Below are 18,816 nucleotides of genomic sequence, written 5' to 3' on the forward strand. Positions count from 1 at the left end.
ATTTATATGCAAGTGGCCTGTATCGTTTTTTTGTATCATAATTGTTATCCAACTGTGATATTATCCAATGCCTGAAAAATGGCAGTCATCTGTGGTTCTTTCTAGATAGTGTTTAAATAGTGTAAACACATACACTGGTAATTTTATAACTTTATACAGGTGTTCTTGATATAGCACTTACTCACTACAGGATCTAAGCATGTTATTGTATCCTAAATCATAACTGAAAATGCAGAGGCAGTAAGGACTTGGGATACATTAAGATCGCCTTACATCTCACAGTGAAAGGCATCCTCCGCATGTTTAGGGGTAGGATTTTCTTCCTTCTGCTTTTGAAATTGCTTCCATTGTCTCTTTCAGTATGCTTTTTTAATTTCACAAAGGAGATCAAATTAGCTATGGCCTTCTACTTCTAAAAGGATTTTTAGCTCCGAAACGTCTATCCCTCCTTACAACTCGTACTTTTTGGTTTCCCGACTGTTATGGGGGGGGAAAGCAAAATATATAAATGGACCTGCACAGAGACAACGAGGGGGAGGTGTGTGTGTGATTGATTTTAAAACTGTGTCTGCATTTTAGAAATCAGATTGTTTGGTATATGTATTATATATGCTGATTTAGCATGTTGATGTTTCTTTGTAATGTAAGTCGTTTTGTTGAGATTAAACTGTGTGCAGCTGAGGTATTTTTGGAATAACTATATAACTTTAAGATTACAGTCAAATATCTCCAGCAAGTGGTAAAACTCTGCTATTACACTATGGACTGTAATGACTCTCTTTGCTTTGTAAACCAACCTTGTGTACGAAGTTAAGAGGCCTATTGGCCCATCGTTGCACCCAGCTCATTTTTGATTGGTTACCTGAAAACTCCAACAACCAGCAAGGTTTTGTGAGCTGCTTCGCTTTCGTCTAGGTCTGTGATGGTTTGAGTCTGACAATCAACAGGTTAGTGTTTGACTTCGTGTGCTGTAGTTACATGCATGCTCGCATTAAGTAGGGTGTAATATCTTCAGATACATTATTCGTCTTCTTTGCTCTAGTTAACCAATTATCTACATCAGGTTTGATTTTCAGCGTCTTAGCCAATTAGCATTGTGTTAGCCGAGTTAAGGTTGAACCATAGTTTTTGAGTTGTATGCGTGCACAAGTGGGGTGTTTTTAAGCTGAAAATTGTCGTTATGTTTTTTTCAGACGTATAGCGACAATCCATCTTGTGCTCAACTCTACCACACATTCATTTTAAATGTGGCGGTTTGCATCAATGATGAAGTGACGACGTGGGAGGCGCAGTAACGAGCCAGTTGAAGCTACATGCATATATTTTTTACAATAACTTATTTTGAAGTGATAATACATACAGTAATATAGCAGTATTACACAACTGCGCTACAAAAAAAATAGGGTTAGGCAATTCTGAACAGTAGTAAATTGGAAAACCTCAGCTACGTATCAATTGTACAGACAGTTACCATGGCAACAGCTCTTAATCTCAAACGCTAGCTAAACGCATGATAAAAAAAATCCCGGCGACCTCAGCTAACGCTGTCTACTACAGATTCTCTGCTTTATCGTAATCTCGTCAAAAAGCAGCTTACTCACGATACCTTATCGTTAAAGGAATCCTCTGTGTAAGGTATGACTCAAAGAATCTCGTTAGCATGACAGCTAAGTTCTGCTGTCATCCAACACCGTGATGAAGTACTCGGTGTTGCGTATTGCCTTCTGATATATGCACTCGATTATTATAGAGTAAACGTGCGAAAGCCACCTAATTCTGTATATCGGTGGTTGCATTATACCTTATAATAAGCGACGCTGTAGTGCTTAGTACTGTTTCAAGGGCTTCTAATCCGCTTTGAACGTCTTATTTTAGGGATGGGAGTGTCGGCTGTGGTTGACCTCCAGATGAGTGGCAGGTAGCGACAGGTGCTAAAGTAATGTTTTAGTGCCATATACAATGAAGAAGATATTCAGCTTCACTAAAAAGAAAAAACACCCGTTAGACACTCCAGACAGTGCAAGCAGGCTTTCTGTTGGCTATGAACTGAAAGACAAGGACCTAGGGAAGGTTCACAAGGCTGCCTTAGCGGGTGATTTGGCAAAGCTGAAGCAGTTGGCTAAGAAGAATGATGTCAATCAACTTGACAAGGAGAACAGGTAAGTGGGGATGAAAACCCTAATAAATATTTTTGCATTTTCTGGATTTTGGCACGCACTTAAATGTTAGCAGAAAGCTGCCAGCTGTACCCATACATGACACTGCCTTTTTTTTCTTTTCCACTTATGTGTCAAGGTAGGATCTAGTTACCATCTACAATTAGTAGGTGTCAGAAGGAAGTGAGTGAATTGAAAATGAATGTAGTTTGGCCTGAAGAAACAGCCAACCAAAGTTGTAAAACACCTATAATCTTGGTAAGGTCTGTTAGAACAACAGTGCTTGCATATGTAACACTCTTTTTTTTACTGTTGCAGAACCGCACTGCATATTGCCTGTGCTAGTGGTCATGTCGAGGTGGTACACTTCCTCGTTGAGAGCAAAGCCAAGCTTAACCTATGTGACAATCAAAATAGATCTGCCTTAATGAAGGTAATCTTGGATGATGCCGCTTCAAGTTGGTGACTCTTAATAAATTGTAAAAATTCATTTTTCCTCACGTCTTGTTTTGGCCCGTTAATGTTAATTCTCATCTAATAACAGGCAGTTCAGGGCCAGCATGACAACTGTGTGAGCATACTGCTGGAAAATCATGCTGACCCTAATCTGATGGACATCAATGGCAATACGGCACTACATTTAGCGGCAAACATCCCATCCGTCCCCACTGCTGTCCTGCTGCTGCAACATGGGGCTCAAATCAATTCCCAGAACAAGGTGGCTTTTTTCTTTCTGTCCCCTACTTTGCAGTTTCTCTGCTTTAGGGTGAACATCAGGATACTCTTCAGTGCGTATGGAAGGCACTGTCCAGTGGGCAAGAATTTTAACTGTGATTTTAACTGTAATCTATATTTTAGGAGGGTTTCACACCTTTGATAGTAGCAGTGCGAGAGAACCATATTGAGATGGCTCAGTTTCTCCTCAAGGAGACTGCTGATGTGAATTCTGTGGATCAAGATCAAAGGTTAAGCGATGACACCTTTGTGATTCACTTTGGATTATGTTAATGTGTGTTACTCATTATTTGGCATGGTTGAACATGTTGCTGCAATTGATTTTTACCTGCAGGTCCCCATTAATGATAGCTGCTGGAAATGGCGAAGTCTGTATGGTAAAGCTGCTCCTGCAGTTTGATGCAGATACCACACTAAAGGATACCAAAGGATGTTCAGCTGATAACTATGCAGGAATAAATGGGCATCACTCGTAAGCACACTTTTTCAAAAGAATATGTCTTTGTGCTTGTATATGGGTATTTCTTCTGTAATTTATACATTTATGTCGGATTTTAATACAGAAATGAAATAAACTAAATAGCCAAAGCCCACAAATGGGTTGTAATAATTTATTTGTGATGTTATTTTATTTTAATAATTTATTAATGTTTCTCCTTAACTCTTAGTTTGCTAAAGTTTCTCAGCAGTCATGACGTTATGACATTTTGGGTCTCTCCTCTCTTTTTGTCAGTTGTTCCCACCTGATCATAGAGCATGATACCCAGCGTTCGGACAGGGCCTCCCTATCACATCAAGATCTGAGCAAGAAGAAGAAAAAAATGCTGAGTGCTCCTTCCCAAGATCTTGAAGCAGGCTTCTCTTTGGGAGGACCAGCCACTGACAGAGATGGTATGCAATTTATTTTATCACATCAAAGCCACTGAAAATCATTATTATCATGTCTATTAATAATTGACTTTGGTCATTTTACTTATTCCTCATGCATTACCTCTTGACTGGCTCTAGAGCATGGAGCAGATGAAGCAGGGAAAGGTATTGCTTTCCTTAGCTAGACTTCGTTAGCAAAATCTGTCTGTTTTTTGTCCCCTTTTTAAAACCATTAACAGCTATGGGGATGATTATTAAATACAGTGGGGCAAAAAAGTATTTAGTCAGCCACCGATTGTGCAAGTTCCCCCACTTAAAATGATGACAGAGGTCAGTAATTTGCACCAGAGGTACACTTCAACTGTGAGAGACAGAATGTGAAAAAAAAAAAAAATCCATGAATCCACATGATAGGATTTGTAAAGACTTTATTCGTAAATCAGGGTGGAAAATAAGTATTTGGTCAATAACAAAAATACAACTCAATACTTTGTAACATAACCTTTGTTGGCAATAACAGAGCTCAAACGTTTACTATAGGTCTTTACCAGGTTTGCACACACAGTAGCTGGTATTTTGGCCCATTCCTCCATGCAGATCTTCTCGAGAGCAGTGATGTTTTGGGGCTGTCGCCGAGCAACACAGACTTTCAACTCCCGCCACAGATTTTCTATGGGGTTGAGGTCTGGAGACTGGCTAGGCCACTCCAGGACTTTCAAATGCTTCTTACGGAGCCACTCCTTTGTTGCCCGGGCGGTGTGTTTTGGATTATTGTCATGTTGGAAGACCCAGGCTCGTTTCATCTTCAAAGTTCTCACTGATGGAAGGAGGTTTTGGCTCAAAATCTCACGATACATGGCCCCATTCATTCTATCCTTAACACGGATCAGTCGTCCTGTCCCCTTGGCAGAAAAACAGCCCCATAGCATGATGTTTCCACCCCCATGCTTCACAGTAGGTATGGTGTTCTTGGGATGCAACTCAGTATTCTTCTTCCTCCAAACACGACGAGTTGAGTTTATACCAAAAAGTTCTACTTTGGTTTCATCTGACCACATGACATTCTCCCAATCCTCTGCTGTATCATCCATGTGCTCTCTGGCAAACTTCAGACGGGCCTGGACATGCACTGGCTTCAGCAGCGGAACACGTCTGGCACTGCGGGATTTGATTCCCTGCCGTTGTAGTGTGTTACTGATGGTGACCTTTGTTACTTTGGTCCCAGCTCTCTGCAGGTCATTCACCAGGTCCCCCCGTGTGGTTCTGGGATCTTTGCTCACCGTTCTCATGATCATTTTGACCCCACGGGATGAGATCTTGCGTGGAGCCCCAGATCGAGGGAGATTATCGGTGGTCTTGTATGTCTTCCATTTTCTGATGATTGCTCCCACAGTTGATTTTTTCACACCAAGCTGCTTGCCTATTGTAGATTCACTCTTCCCAGTCTGGTGCAGGTCTACAATACTTTTCCTGGTGTCCTTCGAACGCTCTTTGGTCTTGGCCATGGCAGAGTTTGGAGTCTGACTGTTTGAGGCTGTGGACAGGTGTCTTTTATACAGATGATGAGTTCAAACAGGTGCCATTCATACAGGTAACGAGTGGGGGACAGAAAAGCTTCTTACAGAGGACGTTACAGGTCTGTGAGAGCCAGAGATTTTCCTTGTTTGAGGTGACCAAATACTTATTTTCCACCCTGGTTTACAAATAAATTCTTTTTCAAATCCTACCATGTGAATTCATGGATTTTTTTTTTTTTTCACATTCTGTCTCTCACAGTTGAAGTGTACCTCTGGTGCAAATTACTGACCTCTATCATCATTTTAAGTGGGGGAACTTGCACAATCGGTGGCTGACTAAATACTTTTTTTGCCCCACTGTATAGGGAAATTTGTTTTGGAAGTGCAATTTTTCCTGCTGCCTCTTAGGCTCAATTAAAAAATAAAATAGCAATACAGTGACAGCAAATATTTTAATAAATACAGGGACACTAACACTAACTAGGTTAGCCCATAAATTTCACTTTCTCACATCGCAGTTTCATGACTTTTCATGTTAGCTAGTATCAATGAAGAACAAAAACTCACTGGGGCAAATTAGAGGGATAACTGAATGATAATACATCTGCTGACACTGTTATGTGGTGAATAAATATATATATAATTTGTGTGTGTGTGTGCCAACATTTAAATCTTCTAAAGATTTCACCATTCAAAAGTTGTCCTATTGAAATATTACATTAATGATTTGTTTTAGATCAGGCTGAGCTGAAAATATGTTTTCCTGCTTTCTTGCAGATTTTGAAGATAATTCTCAGTCAGAGTCACTAAGTCGGTGAGCTAATTTCTTAATGCTGTCTACAGTTTATACTTACAGCCGACTTCCTTGCTATGACCATTTTCTTCCTCCTTCTCTTCTTTAGTGTTTCAAAAAGGGCTGCAGATGATTGGCCATCATCAGATGATGATGATGAATCTGTTTTAATTGAAAAGGTTGGAACTACTCATTCTTCTTTTATATTGTATTGTTGTAATTTTGCCCTGACTTTCATTTAATTTTCTGACTTGCAGAAACCTCTGAAAGTTGACCTCAGCAAAATGATTGCATCTAAAAAGGGAGAAGGTACCAAGAATCTTTCAGCCTTTTTTAATCCATAGTTTGTAGTTTTAGGTAGTAATCTTCTATCCCTCTTTGTCCAGTAGCTTCGGCACGAGCTGACACATCGTTGAGTGGCTCAGACTCTGAGCCAGAAAGTGAAAATAGAGTTCAGAGAATCCCATCCCTCCCAAAGGCTTTGTCATCCAGCAAAAGTCTTCAGCATCCAGTAGATCCCACTCCCATTACCTTCCTTACCAGTGCATCCCACATGACTTCCACTCCGCTTCCACACTACAGAAAGGTGAAAAATTTCTGTTGAACCTTTGTTACATGCTTGTGTCTGACAGATTTTTGTCTTTTTCCCTAAAATCTTAAAACAAGCTGGCTGTGCAGCTGAACAGGGGAAAAGAAAACACTCTGAACAACCTCTGGGTACTAAATCAAGACCATTGTCTCAAGAAAGAAGTTCAGATGCAGATGACTCTGAAGAGGAGGATGGCGAAGAAGAGGGAGAGGAAGACGATGAAGAGGATGAAGAAGAGGAGTCTAATGAAGAGGAAGAAGATGATGAAGAAAGTGATGAAGGGGAAGAGGAGGAGGACGAGGATGAGGAAGAAGAAGAAATAGAAGAAGAAGAAGAAGAAGGCTCTGAAGAGGAGGATCAGGAGGATGATAGCAACTGCGTGGCTAGCACTACAGAATTTAAAGCCCCTCAGATCACACATGATGCTGGCATCACTGCAAAGAGTGAAACATTTCTTGGAGTTGTACGTGAAAGTGCAGATACCTCAGAGAAAAATACCAAAACAAAGACTTTAAGCACCAACTTCATGCACCCCGCTGGGACATCGAGCTTTGTTACTCCAGCCACATTACATATAGTGGAGGATTGCGTTGTGTCAGCCATAAGAGTAGAATCTAAGTTTTCAGATGAAGATGACAGCCTGGGAAAGAAATATTTGAGTTCATCGGATCAAAACGTAATTTCAGGCCAGGATTCAACACGACATTGTCCAGAAACTCATTCACCAGGCGAGGATATGAAGGAATGTGAGAGAGACACAGGAAAGGATGATGAAGACTCATGGGGCAATAAACAGAATCGTGGTGATATGGACTGGAATGACAGTGATAATGAAGAGGACAAACATTTTCTTGCTAATCAAACAAATCTATTACCTGAAGTTGGCATAAAAAACACAGACAGTACTTCTGATGGTAAAGATGATTGTGGATCGCACAACAAAGTTTCCACAGGAGTGAAACTCAGGTCCTCATGGGGATCTTCATTAGAGGACAGTGATATTGACATACCTGAGGTAAGCAATGAGGTTTTTGATCAGAAAAGCACTGTTCAAGCACCAGAAGCATCATTATTGCATTTAAAAAACACATTGCTCCAGTCAAATGAAGAACATCCAGATAGCCAATGGGATTCTTCATCACCAGTTGCATCTCCAAAATGTTTTACACTTAAGGAGGTTATAGACAACCACAAGTCACTGTCTGGTCTAGGTCCAAAAACCTCTTCTCAGTCCAGAAACCAAGCAGCTGTAGATGAATCAGAGTGGGATTCCTCTGAAAATAAAGACCAAAATGATTTTGGCACTAACTGTAATTGTGAAGTGGTGTCCCCAGTTTCCAAAGCAAATGAGACTGGAGAGATGCAATTAGAGTCTAAGGAAGAAGAGGTCAGAGAAAGTATTGAGAAAGAGTCAGATGACCCCTCACCAGTACTTTCATCGGCACTGGATGATGAAAACCAACTTTTGGGGAATGATGAAGTTGAAGAAGATGAAAGCTGTTGGGATGATGAAGATGAAAGCAATGGCTCAGAAAAGCAAGAGAAAATTGTGATGAATAACAGTGATGTTTTACACAGTGAGGATATCCTGAAGATACCCGACTCAACCAAGCAGTGTTCTCCAAAGTTGAAGTCCACAGCTACAGTACACAAGAAGGTGGCAGAAGACGCTAAAAGGGATAATCAGCATGATGAAGATGGTGAATTGGTTCCTCAGTCTGTTATCGGTGAAAATGATATGCTTGCAGAAAATGTTGAACTGGAAGAAGAAAAGCTGGAGGTTGTTAAGAAATACAGTGTCCACAAAGACGATGAGACGAGTGAAGACTCTGACAGCAAGATCCAGAAGCTGCAGTACGATTTTGTCAATGCTACAGTTAAAATGTGTACAGTAGGAGACGATTCTGATAAAACTGTTGATGGAGGCCTTTGTGAAGTTATCGATGCAGATGATGAGCATGAAGCTAGATTAACTGCATACGTTCCATTTGAAAACCAAACTAGAGTGTTGTCAGAGGAGATTAATGAAAAACCAATAAAGGAAAAGACATTTTCATGCCCACCCATCAAACATCAAACCACAGCTTGTCGGCACAGTGATTCAGATGTGAACACATTTTCAGATGAAGTACTACCTCAAACTGACATTGATGACGTTGATGTAGACTCACCTGATGAGGCAGAAAACATATATATGATATGCTCTGGAATTCAGGTAAACCGGGAATATTTTTTACTTGTGTTTGTCTCATTTAGTTTGGCTATTAATAGTCTGTCCTCTATAGCTAGGCCAAGACCTTTAAGACAGTTATATTCACGTCCTTGTTCCTAGCTTAGCTTGTATGTATATCAGATGTGACCTGTGGATGCATACTCACAGAAAAATGGGATTTACCATGCACAGTTTTGAATATTTCCATTTTTTCCTGCACACAGAAGGAAGATTCCACTGAGGATGAGGAAGAGGATGAGGGTGATAATGACAAAGAGAGGGAACAAGAGGAGGAGGAGAAAGGAGACGAATCAGCTGAGAATGATCAGCTTGAAGAAAGTGGAGAGTCTTGTGACGCCAATTCGCCTGCTCCTGAGGCCGAAGTTTCTAAAGAGAAGAAGAGGGGTAAGGAGTTACTTTCTACAGAACCAGCAAATGCTCATATGTCAGGAAAATGGTGGTCCACAGGAGTTAACAATACTAAAAACCATTGTGCAGAAGTGCTTATTGTAAGTGACTGTTGGATCGGTTGGAGGGTAGCTCTGTAATTGCTATTAGTGTCTAATGTGAGTGTGGCTGTACTGTGCCTAGAACTCCGCCATGACAATAAACCACCAGTCTACCAAAGATCAAAGACCTTATAGAAGCAAGTCTGTAGTATAATCAGTCAGATCTGATGAAACTCCTCAAAACTGACACAATCTTTATTGTTGCAGGATTCTCCGATAGATTTCAATTCAGGATTCTTTTAGTGCCAGTCTCTCTCATTCCTTTGAAACTATTAGTGACGTCAAAGGCCATAGCATATGACTCACAAAATTTTCATACTTATTACTGACCCCATGTGAGGGGACAATTTTTATAAATGCTTCATCATAGGTTGGAGGCCATCATTTATAAACTTCGCTCTCTCTTTTTTAAAAGCTTTTCAAAGCATCATTTTCTAGTGACCCATAGATATAGAGGGACCCCACGACGTAACGGTTCTACCATATCTCCTCACTAAATATATAAAGGCTAATTTACGCTATAGAGCCCTGCTCTTAAAAACTGACAGAGGTGTAACAAGAGCCTGTGAAGCTGAATTTATGAAATAAGTGCTTAAAATTAAGGTTTTTAAAACATGTTTAGCGCCATATTGTATCAGTACAGTGTTACATCACTGTTGTTTGGTTGGTTGTGGTCAATAGACATATTAGTTTGTGTTAGCTAACTAGTAACAGAACCAGTAACCCAGGGGAGTATAAGGAGACTAAAACTAAAAATCGGTTTAAGGGGATCACCTTTGTGCTGCCCCTGGCTCCAACAAAGAGTTTTATGTTAAAATCAAGGATACTGTTCACTTTCACTGTCTGCCTTTTTAAGCAGGAGGTGGTTCCTTGTTGCTTGGCTAGCTGCATTGAAACTGGATGATCCACCTGTTAACCCAATGATGCTTTGTACCAAGCAATAAAAATCCTTGAAGTTTTCACTGTAAAATCCCGTACAAAATAAAAATGAGAGACTTAATCCATGACCTCCACATGCCTTTGCTTTAAAGCACCTTATTAACAACTATCTGGACATTACAAAGTTTTCTGAATGAAAATGTCTGCTCTCACAAAATACCTAATGAATAGAAAAAAAATAGACAGTGTTTATACTGGCAACCTATTTTAAAGGCTTCAATTAAAAAAAAAAAAGTCATTTATTTAAAAATGCTTTGCATTTTAGCTGTAGTGCCGTACAATTGAATGTTGATGTCCAGTAATGTAGCACTGTCCACCAGCTATAACTCAAAAGTGAGATGCAGAGCTGCAAAGCTGTCACTCTTGCCAGACATGGTGTGTAAGAGACAGGCACCCCAGGGGGTTTGCCACTTTGAGCACAAAGAGGATGTAACATAGGCCAGCAGGTGAGCACTAATCACTGTTAGCCTAGGTCACAAGCAGGCCTTCTATAATTACTGGAATGAGTTACTTCTGTTGCTTTGCAGCACAGACACAAGTGAGCACTCTTTGCGTATGATTTCATCTTGGTTATAATGTTGTGCTAAATTCGATGTGTTTCTAAACAACAGATGATGATCTTCAGCTTCTACTGTGTCAGACATGAGAAATTTGCAGTGTTTTAACATACTGTTCCTTGTTGAAGAAACTTTATGCTGTGCGGTGCAGCAAAAAGCTGTAATTGACAAATGGTCAGGTGCTAATTTAAGGTGTACTTGATTTGCTTTACTTTGGTACAGCACGCATTTCCAGTATTGTCTGATGAGATTCATGTTATTATGAGAGGCTAAAAATCTTGTATCTCATTCCTGGCTGAATAAAGGATGCATGGAAAAACAAAAACCCTTCCACATTGCAGTTTTAAAGAACATTTTTGCCATCATTTAGTGAGTTATTTGTTTAGCAATGCTCCACTTCTTCACAAAGCTTACCTTAAATAATCAGCCTAGTAAATTTGTTTTGTATAATTTTGTGGACAAACAAAACAACACTTAAACTATAGCTGTAATTACTAGACCTAGGAAATGAAATAAGCTGCACTTAAAAGACTTTTTTCGTCCTGTTGCTAACCATCACTCTTAATGTTTTAAACAGATTTCCTGTCTGAGCTGGGTCTAGAGGGGGGTGAGGATGACCAGAGTTCATGGAGCTCTGAGGTACAGTAAAGATAAAGTTTTAAATGACATGCAGGATCCAATGTTTGCCAACCTGATTCTCACAGACCAGCCGCAATTTTCAGTCCCACTCAGAAAACCTGAATGTTGACGAGCAGAAACGAGGATTAAATAGTCAGAATGAAGGAGAGAAAGAAGAGATTAAAATGAGTAAGTCTACTTTGTAAATTCCTTTATTTGTTTTGGATTTTTTTTTTTCATATCATTCCAAGCACCATTTCATGCTGCAGAAACAGTGAGACTTTATTTGATCGTAAGTATAGAAAAGTGTTCTTTACTTTGTACATTTTCTCTGTCAGTTCTGGTTCAAGCTTTAACATGATGTGGAATGTGCAGTGCAATATAACTTGTGTCAATCAAAAAGCCTCCAACATTTTTTTTTTTTTTACGTTTCTTTTGTAGACTTGTTATATGTTCCCTCATTTGTAAGAGGGGATAGAGGCAATAAGATGGCAGTGCTAGAGCCTCGGAGGAGTGTAGGCAGGCCAAGAGTCAGCCAGGGAGGGGGTATGAATATCTTGATTTATAGGTCAGAGGATCAGCATGCAAACCATACCAGAGGCCTGAACTTCACCTCATGATCACAATAATAGAATGCATGCAGTATACTGTACTTCATCCTGCCTGCTGTCCATAAACCTTATTTTGCCAGATTAAGTGGCCCCCAGGGTTGCACTAAGCTTGCTTGTTTTCCACAAGATTTTGGCTGAAATGTTATTCATATTGGCTGATGCTGAACTTGTTACCCAATGAAACACTGCTGGGAGTTGAAATGCTTTTCTAAAGGCTAAGCATGTGTGTTCATACTAATTAACAATGAGCTCATTTGCATGGGAATGCTTTTTACAGAGTTCTGGAAAACTCATCCAGCTTCATCAATGTTGTTTGATTTTTCATAGACGTTGTGTTTTGGCAAATGTAAGTAAGTCATCTTGCCTCTTACAGTTGCCAGCAGCAGTAATGACAATCTTGAAGGTGAACCTGCCGATCAGTACAATAAAGTACAGAAAGAGGTAGGTTAAGCATTTTATTTTATAAAAAATAATATTATCTGTAATTCAGTTAAGTAAAATAATAATATTTTCCCTTTGTACTAGACCGAGAGGGCAAAGTGGGTACCACCTAATGTTTTGAGGAAGCCTGAAGGCGATGTCAGCCGAAAGACAGGTGAATTTATTCAAAATCAAATGAAATAATTTGTTACTGTGAAAACCTTTTTGATTTTTAACACCATGCTTTGCTCCGCTTTTCTAGATTTAATGGAAGAGCTTGATCTGGGTGATGTTGATGATCTGGAAGGTAAGCTGTAACAAGGATTTTTAGATTATACATTGTAGAGTTTGCTGAAAACGAAATAGTGTAATATGGAAAGCAAAGGTTCCATGGATCATAAAAGCAATAACTGGACTCAAGTTACAGTAACACATTTTTAGAACATTCTTGCATCAATTCCTAAGATTTTGCTCCCTTTTCTCACTCCAGGCTCTCTCCTTTTTCTCCCATCTCTATCTGAGAGAACCATATAACTCAAGCATAGCATCAAAAAACCTTGTCCCACCAAATCTGTAACCATTTGCATCATTACATATATGCTGCCTGCAGTTGTGCTGCACACCATCAGAAACTTTTTTTTTTTTAGGCTTGTGTTTAATACTGAGTTTTCTATCTTTTATTTTTCTCATTAAACCTTTTTAAGCTCAAAAAGCAGGTCAGTAAAGATAAATTAAGAAACTAACAGTTTTGTAGCTGTGATTTCTTCCCTGAGACCCCAGTAGTAGTTTGGTAGTGTAACAGCCCACCTCTGATCTTTTCCATTGCTGTGCATCAGTGTTCTCCCACTGTAAACTCTAGTCTTCAGCAACAGATTAGGCTCATTTGGTTGAACTGATATAAAGCTTCCTGCATTAATTTGACAGATGCATCGGACTGGGATTCAGCCAGTACTGCCAGTATGGGAGCCCAGTGTGGTCACGGGGTTGCGTCCCCTGTAGTTGAGAAAATTCCAGAGTGCTCCACTTCATCTGATAAGGACCAGGACAAAGATGATGTTGCCACAGCAGCACTGACGCATCAGAAGGGCATCAGCCCAGACGAGAGACTGCCCAGAACACCCTCTCAAGCTGTTCCTAAGCCCCAACCTCGTACGCGGAAGACGGTCCCTCAGAAACTAGAGAGTGAAGAAGGTAACGCATAGCAAGAACTTTGATGTTCTTTCTTAAACATTGACTTGTTGTTGTTGTTATTATTATGATGATTATTATTGTCATCTTTATTATTCACATGAATAATAATGATTAAAAAAGATATATTCCTAACCTATTCTTGGCGGTTTTCCTCTTTTATTCGTTCTAATTCAGAATCTGATTGGGAAACCGAAAACATAACATCTCGCGAAACAGCTGAAAATGACAATCCACTACAAAATATGGCTGAGCCTCAAACAACGGTTAAACCAAGTAAGGTTCTTTGGTCTTTTTAGCGTTACCTTTTTATGAACTTGTGGCCTTTGCTTTGTCTGATGTCTCTGTTTCTTTATTAGGGTCTGCTGACCCCTCACTGATGGAGAAAGACAGTGAAATCATCACAGAATTTGAAGAGCAGCAACAAAAGGTGAGAAATAGTGGTAAAATGGCCATCCCTACTAATGATTGATTATTTTTGTTTCAGACATGGAAAATAAAACGTACCAAGGCATTCCTAATCAAAGGAATAAACGGCGCAAAATGATATGTTCTGGTAAATTTGTTCACACATATTTATGACATTGCTTCATCATTAGATCATTTGTAATTCTGGTAGACAAAATAAATATGTTAACACCATTGGGCTGGCCTCAAATTAACCTCAAAATTACATCATGATATTTCAAGAAAAATCTAAATATTTTTTAAACCAAAATTAATGTTTTATTGATGTTTGCAGCATTTATAAGTGTAACTCAATAAAGAGCATTTTCCATTCTTTTTATTTTATTTTATTTTTTATTTATTTTTTAACTGTGGATAACACTGTGGATCTGTTGAATGAAGTTGCCAGCCGCAACAGCGTTATAGTGACACAGTATCATATCCAGTGACACAGCATAAATGTAATGTACAAAAGTAGTCTAGGTAGTGTTTTCCCTGGACATGTTGGGTAAAAGTACAAAAAAACTTGTATTACCTTGTACCTCATCAGGAGCTGCTCAGTATTGTCACATTTTGGGTCAAATTTTTTAAGCAGCTGCTTAAAGCCCTCAATTTCCTCCATGTAACCACATCTGGCATTTCAATCAATTTGCCTCTTGCCACATGGAGTGTATCTACTGAGTTCTCCATCAGTACATGCTGGAGTCTTTGTTTACACTCCATCAGCTGCTGGTATCTGTGGTGCGTTTTTGCCTCATGTTGAAAAACAAGTTGTTTCTACATTTAGCAGCAGCAGTTTAAAAAAGTATAAGTGCTATGTTTTTTCAGAGGTTGTTGAAGTGTCTCCCACATGCAGCTGTTTCTCTATAGCTACACTAGGGAACATAAATGTATGATGCTATTGCAATGATATGCAAAATGACATTTTTATATCACATAAAAACATACTGGAATTATCATGGACAAATAAAATGACACAACCCCAAAAATGGAATTTATCCTATACTCTAAAGAAAGACCACTGCCTCTTTCAAGCTTGCAGGTGGCACACACATTATTATGTCTGACATCCTGATTTGAGCTGCTGATTCTATTTGACTGCATATGGTTTCCTGACAGCTTTACTGTGTTTACTACTGGCATGTTTACCATGCCAGAAATCACTTATTTCAGTTTTAGAGTCTAAAAAGAAAAGGGTCAGTCAAGATATCAAGTATGTTATTTAATAATCCTGTAAACATGAGTATTTTCTATGATGAAAATATAGGAAGAAGAATGAGAATGCACTGTTGCCTGAATATTTTCTCGAATATTTTATCAAGTCTCGGTTTTTGCATTTTTGTCTTGTCTGTTCTTTGTTTTATGTCCACTCATGCCATCAAAGGAGAAAGATGATGCAGTAGATAGAAGTGAGTTAGATCTAAATACATCTGACAATAGAAAAAAGGATAACGAGTTTAGAGATCAGTGCAGTGCTGGAGAAAGCGGTGGCGTGCCATGGGAAAAACGTTATGAGAAGCTCTGGGTAGAGGTGGAGAAAAGAGAGGTAAAGTCCACCTTCAAGAGTGTCGCTGGTGAATTAAAAGAAAAGTTTGGAGAACTGTTTAAATCAAGACATGACATCAGAGAAGAACAGGCCACAGCTGGCTCCACCTCTGCAGAAGAAGATTCAAGTGATGAAGAAGATGGGGAAGTCATTGAGCGTCCTACTGCGAGAGCAAGAAGCACTCCCCTTATCACCATAGCTGAGCAGAGAGAGTCTGGACCAGAGGACTCTGCAGCTGAATCGAATGTAAACTCCTTATGCGAGGACAGGATGAAGGAGCAACCAGCTTGTGATGGCACCGTCACAAGCCGTGCTGATTTACGTCAAACTGAGGAGAATACTGCAAGTTCAGAAGACGATCTCAACAAATTTGGTATAAGTCAGCCTCCCTTCAGACGTTCAGCACCTGTTCCCGGTGTTTCTGGTGAAGAGTTGGAAGAGGACGTGGAAAAGTTTAAACTTGAGGTAGGGATGCTGAAGGTTGTCTTCCTCGATATGGAGAAAGAAAAAGCCCAACTTCAGAAAGAGGTAGAGGATGGCCGCTCCATCCATAGTTCCTTTTGTCTGCCTCGCTTTCTCTTTTTCTCATGTCATTCATATACTTCATTTCCTTCTTTTACTCACCTGTTTCCAAGGGCTCAAAGTGGCCGTTCATCGTAGGTGTGTGTGCGTATGTGTTTGGGGGGGCTGTAAGATTTTCCATGTCATATATGTTGTCTGTAGATCTCATTTCAAGTAGAAGTGAGGTTGCATGTTTCTCAATGAATATTTGTGTCTTTAACATACCTTAAAAAAGGTAGAATTGAAGAAATTCATTTTCAGTACACCCACCCATCTGGTACCATTTTGTCGATTGTCCTTCTTGATTGCACTTTGACATTACACAAAGGGCAGTCTTGTGTTTTCTTTTGTCATGTCTAGCTTTCTGCTTTGCATGAGTTTTGCATGTATTGTTACATCGGTGTTGTATGAATTCTCTGTTTTTAGGTTTTGTATGAGGTTTGAATAAATAGAGGCCTTCTTGGCTCTAAAAAGAATCACCATAGTGATGATATAAATGTGTTGTTGTTTATTGTCTTTTTATGCATGCAATGCTTCAGTTTTTCTTTGTGCTTGTCTTTATTAAGAGGTATGAGGATTGTATTTTGGTCAGCCTTTTGAGTTATTTGCTGTTTTTCTGTGGAAACTGATACGAACTTTAACTCTTTATTTAAAGTTGATGACATTTTCTCATTTTAGTTTCCAAGCATTGCAGTGCATGGAAAATATGTCCTTATAATTACATTAAAGGTGTTAGGTCTCCAAAGGGAAGGGTGGCACTAAATTATGTATGACAAAGTGAACAAGTACCAACTCCAAAATGCATCTTAAAAGGCTGGACCAAACCTGTTACAGTTAGAGTAAATGTCTAAAGGCCAGCTATCAAATATTTTCTTTTTCCCTCAGATTGGAGAAGGGAGAACAGAAATCGAGGTTGAGGTACAAAAATCAAGTACTTCCCAGGTTACTAGTGGAATAGCATTGGAGGAAACTGGTATGGGGAAACCTGAGACCAGCTTAGGATGCATGTCAAATCAAGCTGAAGCACTTGACCAGGAGCAGCAGCCCGAGGCCGCCATGAGGTATGTGCAGTTTTGCTTTGTAGATTCACAGTTATCGTCAGTAGATGTTAACGATTGCTCCCTTTATTTCAAAGCAATACGTGCACAATCCTCTAATCAGATGTTGGGCTTTTGATTTATTTTTTTTTTCTTTTAGCAGAGAGAGTCCAGTTTTAAGTTGTTTTTGTTTTGTGATGTCTCAAAGGTTTTTTTTCTTTTCTTTTCCATTAAAAATTGATACATTGTTGCATTTAAAAAGCCACATGTCGCTGATTATCAGATTTATTGCTCTCTGTAGCACCAACAGGGCTCCAGTGCAATTGCATCTCCCAGTCCAGCTAACCTGCATTAGCAACAAACAAGAGAAGCAAGCTGTAGTGGAGACTTTACAGTCAGAGTTGGTCCGAGGGGCCCGGGGCAGCAGAGCCCCTCAGACCAACACACATATTAATGGAGATCCTCTCTGTGTGTTTGACGATGGCACTTTAAGTGAAGTGTCGGATGATGAAGGAAGGTATATATACAGTATGCCCTCATATGTATCAGTTCTACCTCTCTGTCACTAACCCGTAAGGTATGTTCAGACTGAACGCAAAATAAATTATACACGGAGCACAAATCTGTATATAGCCAGAGGAAAGTATTGAATAGGTGTGATATGTCAAATATTCAGTCTAGGTGCAGAAACTGAAGATTCTTTGGATAGTTTTTGTAAAACTTGCACTACTTAATATAATAAACCTTGTATATTTGTACATTTTATACAAGAAACCTAAAAATAAAAAGGAGAGGCACGTTATTTTTTTAGGCACGTTATAAGATCATGTTTGAGCATTAATGATTTGTTAGAAATAAACCCAGATAATTTTGTATCACTGAAGTGGTAAAATTTGCTTGAATAAAAAAAAAACCCAGGTGACAAACATTTTGCCTTAAGTCTGAGCAAAGCTTTACAATGTTGGATCTTGCTGATGATTAGCATGCATTTGTTCTTTATTCTTTTCACTCTTTAAACTAACTGCTACCTTCCTATTACTGGATCGTATACTGCATTATACCAAATACACTTCCAATAACTTGTCTCAGAATTAAGGAACATCCACATTATTTTTCTGAATGACATGATTTTCTTCTTCTTTGCGTTGCTTCGCTCAGTTTGGCAGCCAGTGGACCAAAGAACGATAAGGTAAGACACCAGTTCATACCTTGAAATGAAAGTTTGAACACAGTGAACAGAAAATGAGTAATGTTAATGTTACTTATTGTTTTGATATTCAGGACCGTGAAGAGTTGGGAATGGCAGAAGATTTTGATGAACTCACTCAGTCCTCAGACACAGCCACAGATGATGCTGATTCACCCGCTACAGGCTACAGTCACGCCTCCCTCCTCATTAAGAAACTGGACTCAGCAACTTTGGGTACCGATTCACCTTTTTCCACACATAAGTTAACTAATAAGTCTTGCTTTTTAGGAGTTTGTGACACAAGTTGTTTATATGTAACCTA

The 18,816-nt window shown here is 39.3% G+C and overlaps 1 protein-coding gene across 4 annotated transcripts in view; it reads left to right on the forward strand.

Moving 5' to 3' along the window:
- The first annotated feature begins 861 nt into the window (after positions 1-861).
- Positions 862-18,816, forward strand: part of LOC146704931 (alanine and arginine rich domain containing protein) — a 28,866-nt gene continuing 10,911 nt past the window's right edge. The window contains exons 1-27 of one of the 4 annotated variants that reach the window (XM_085462412.1): positions 862-947; positions 1,194-2,159; positions 2,475-2,589; positions 2,701-2,874; positions 3,015-3,121; positions 3,226-3,363; positions 3,625-3,782; positions 3,900-3,926; positions 6,056-6,092; positions 6,181-6,250; positions 6,329-6,380; positions 6,738-8,875; positions 9,097-9,277; positions 11,455-11,516; positions 11,600-11,684; positions 11,937-12,041; positions 12,480-12,547; positions 12,632-12,701; positions 12,789-12,833; positions 13,451-13,717; positions 13,892-13,990; positions 14,074-14,144; positions 15,546-16,172; positions 17,154-17,329; positions 17,607-17,822; positions 18,464-18,494; positions 18,587-18,728. In XM_085462412.1, the coding sequence (XP_085318538.1) occupies positions 1,960-2,159; positions 2,475-2,589; positions 2,701-2,874; positions 3,015-3,121; positions 3,226-3,363; positions 3,625-3,782; positions 3,900-3,926; positions 6,056-6,092; positions 6,181-6,250; positions 6,329-6,380; positions 6,738-8,875; positions 9,097-9,277; positions 11,455-11,516; positions 11,600-11,684; positions 11,937-12,041; positions 12,480-12,547; positions 12,632-12,701; positions 12,789-12,833; positions 13,451-13,717; positions 13,892-13,990; positions 14,074-14,144; positions 15,546-16,172; positions 17,154-17,329; positions 17,607-17,822; positions 18,464-18,494; positions 18,587-18,728 (5,461 nt within the window). In that variant the 5' untranslated portion in view covers positions 862-947; positions 1,194-1,959. Of the gene's footprint in view, positions 948-1,193; positions 2,160-2,474; positions 2,590-2,700; positions 2,875-3,014; positions 3,122-3,225; positions 3,364-3,624; positions 3,783-3,899; positions 3,927-6,055; positions 6,093-6,180; positions 6,251-6,328; positions 6,381-6,457; positions 6,658-6,737; positions 8,876-9,096; positions 9,278-11,454; positions 11,517-11,599; positions 11,685-11,936; positions 12,042-12,479; positions 12,548-12,631; positions 12,702-12,788; positions 12,834-13,450; positions 13,718-13,891; positions 13,991-14,073; positions 14,145-15,545; positions 16,173-17,153; positions 17,330-17,606; positions 17,823-18,463; positions 18,495-18,586; positions 18,729-18,816 lie in introns of all 4 variants that reach the window. The other 3 variants (XM_085462409.1, XM_085462411.1, XM_085462410.1) reach the window with 3 other exon arrangements.

The sequence above is a fragment of the Copadichromis virginalis genome, linkage group LG7 (genome assembly GCF_057382275.1).
Source record: "Copadichromis virginalis isolate Kocher_CV1m ecotype Utaka linkage group LG7, C_Virginalis_male_GT1.1, whole genome shotgun sequence".
NCBI lineage: Eukaryota > Metazoa > Chordata > Actinopteri > Cichliformes > Cichlidae > Copadichromis > Copadichromis virginalis.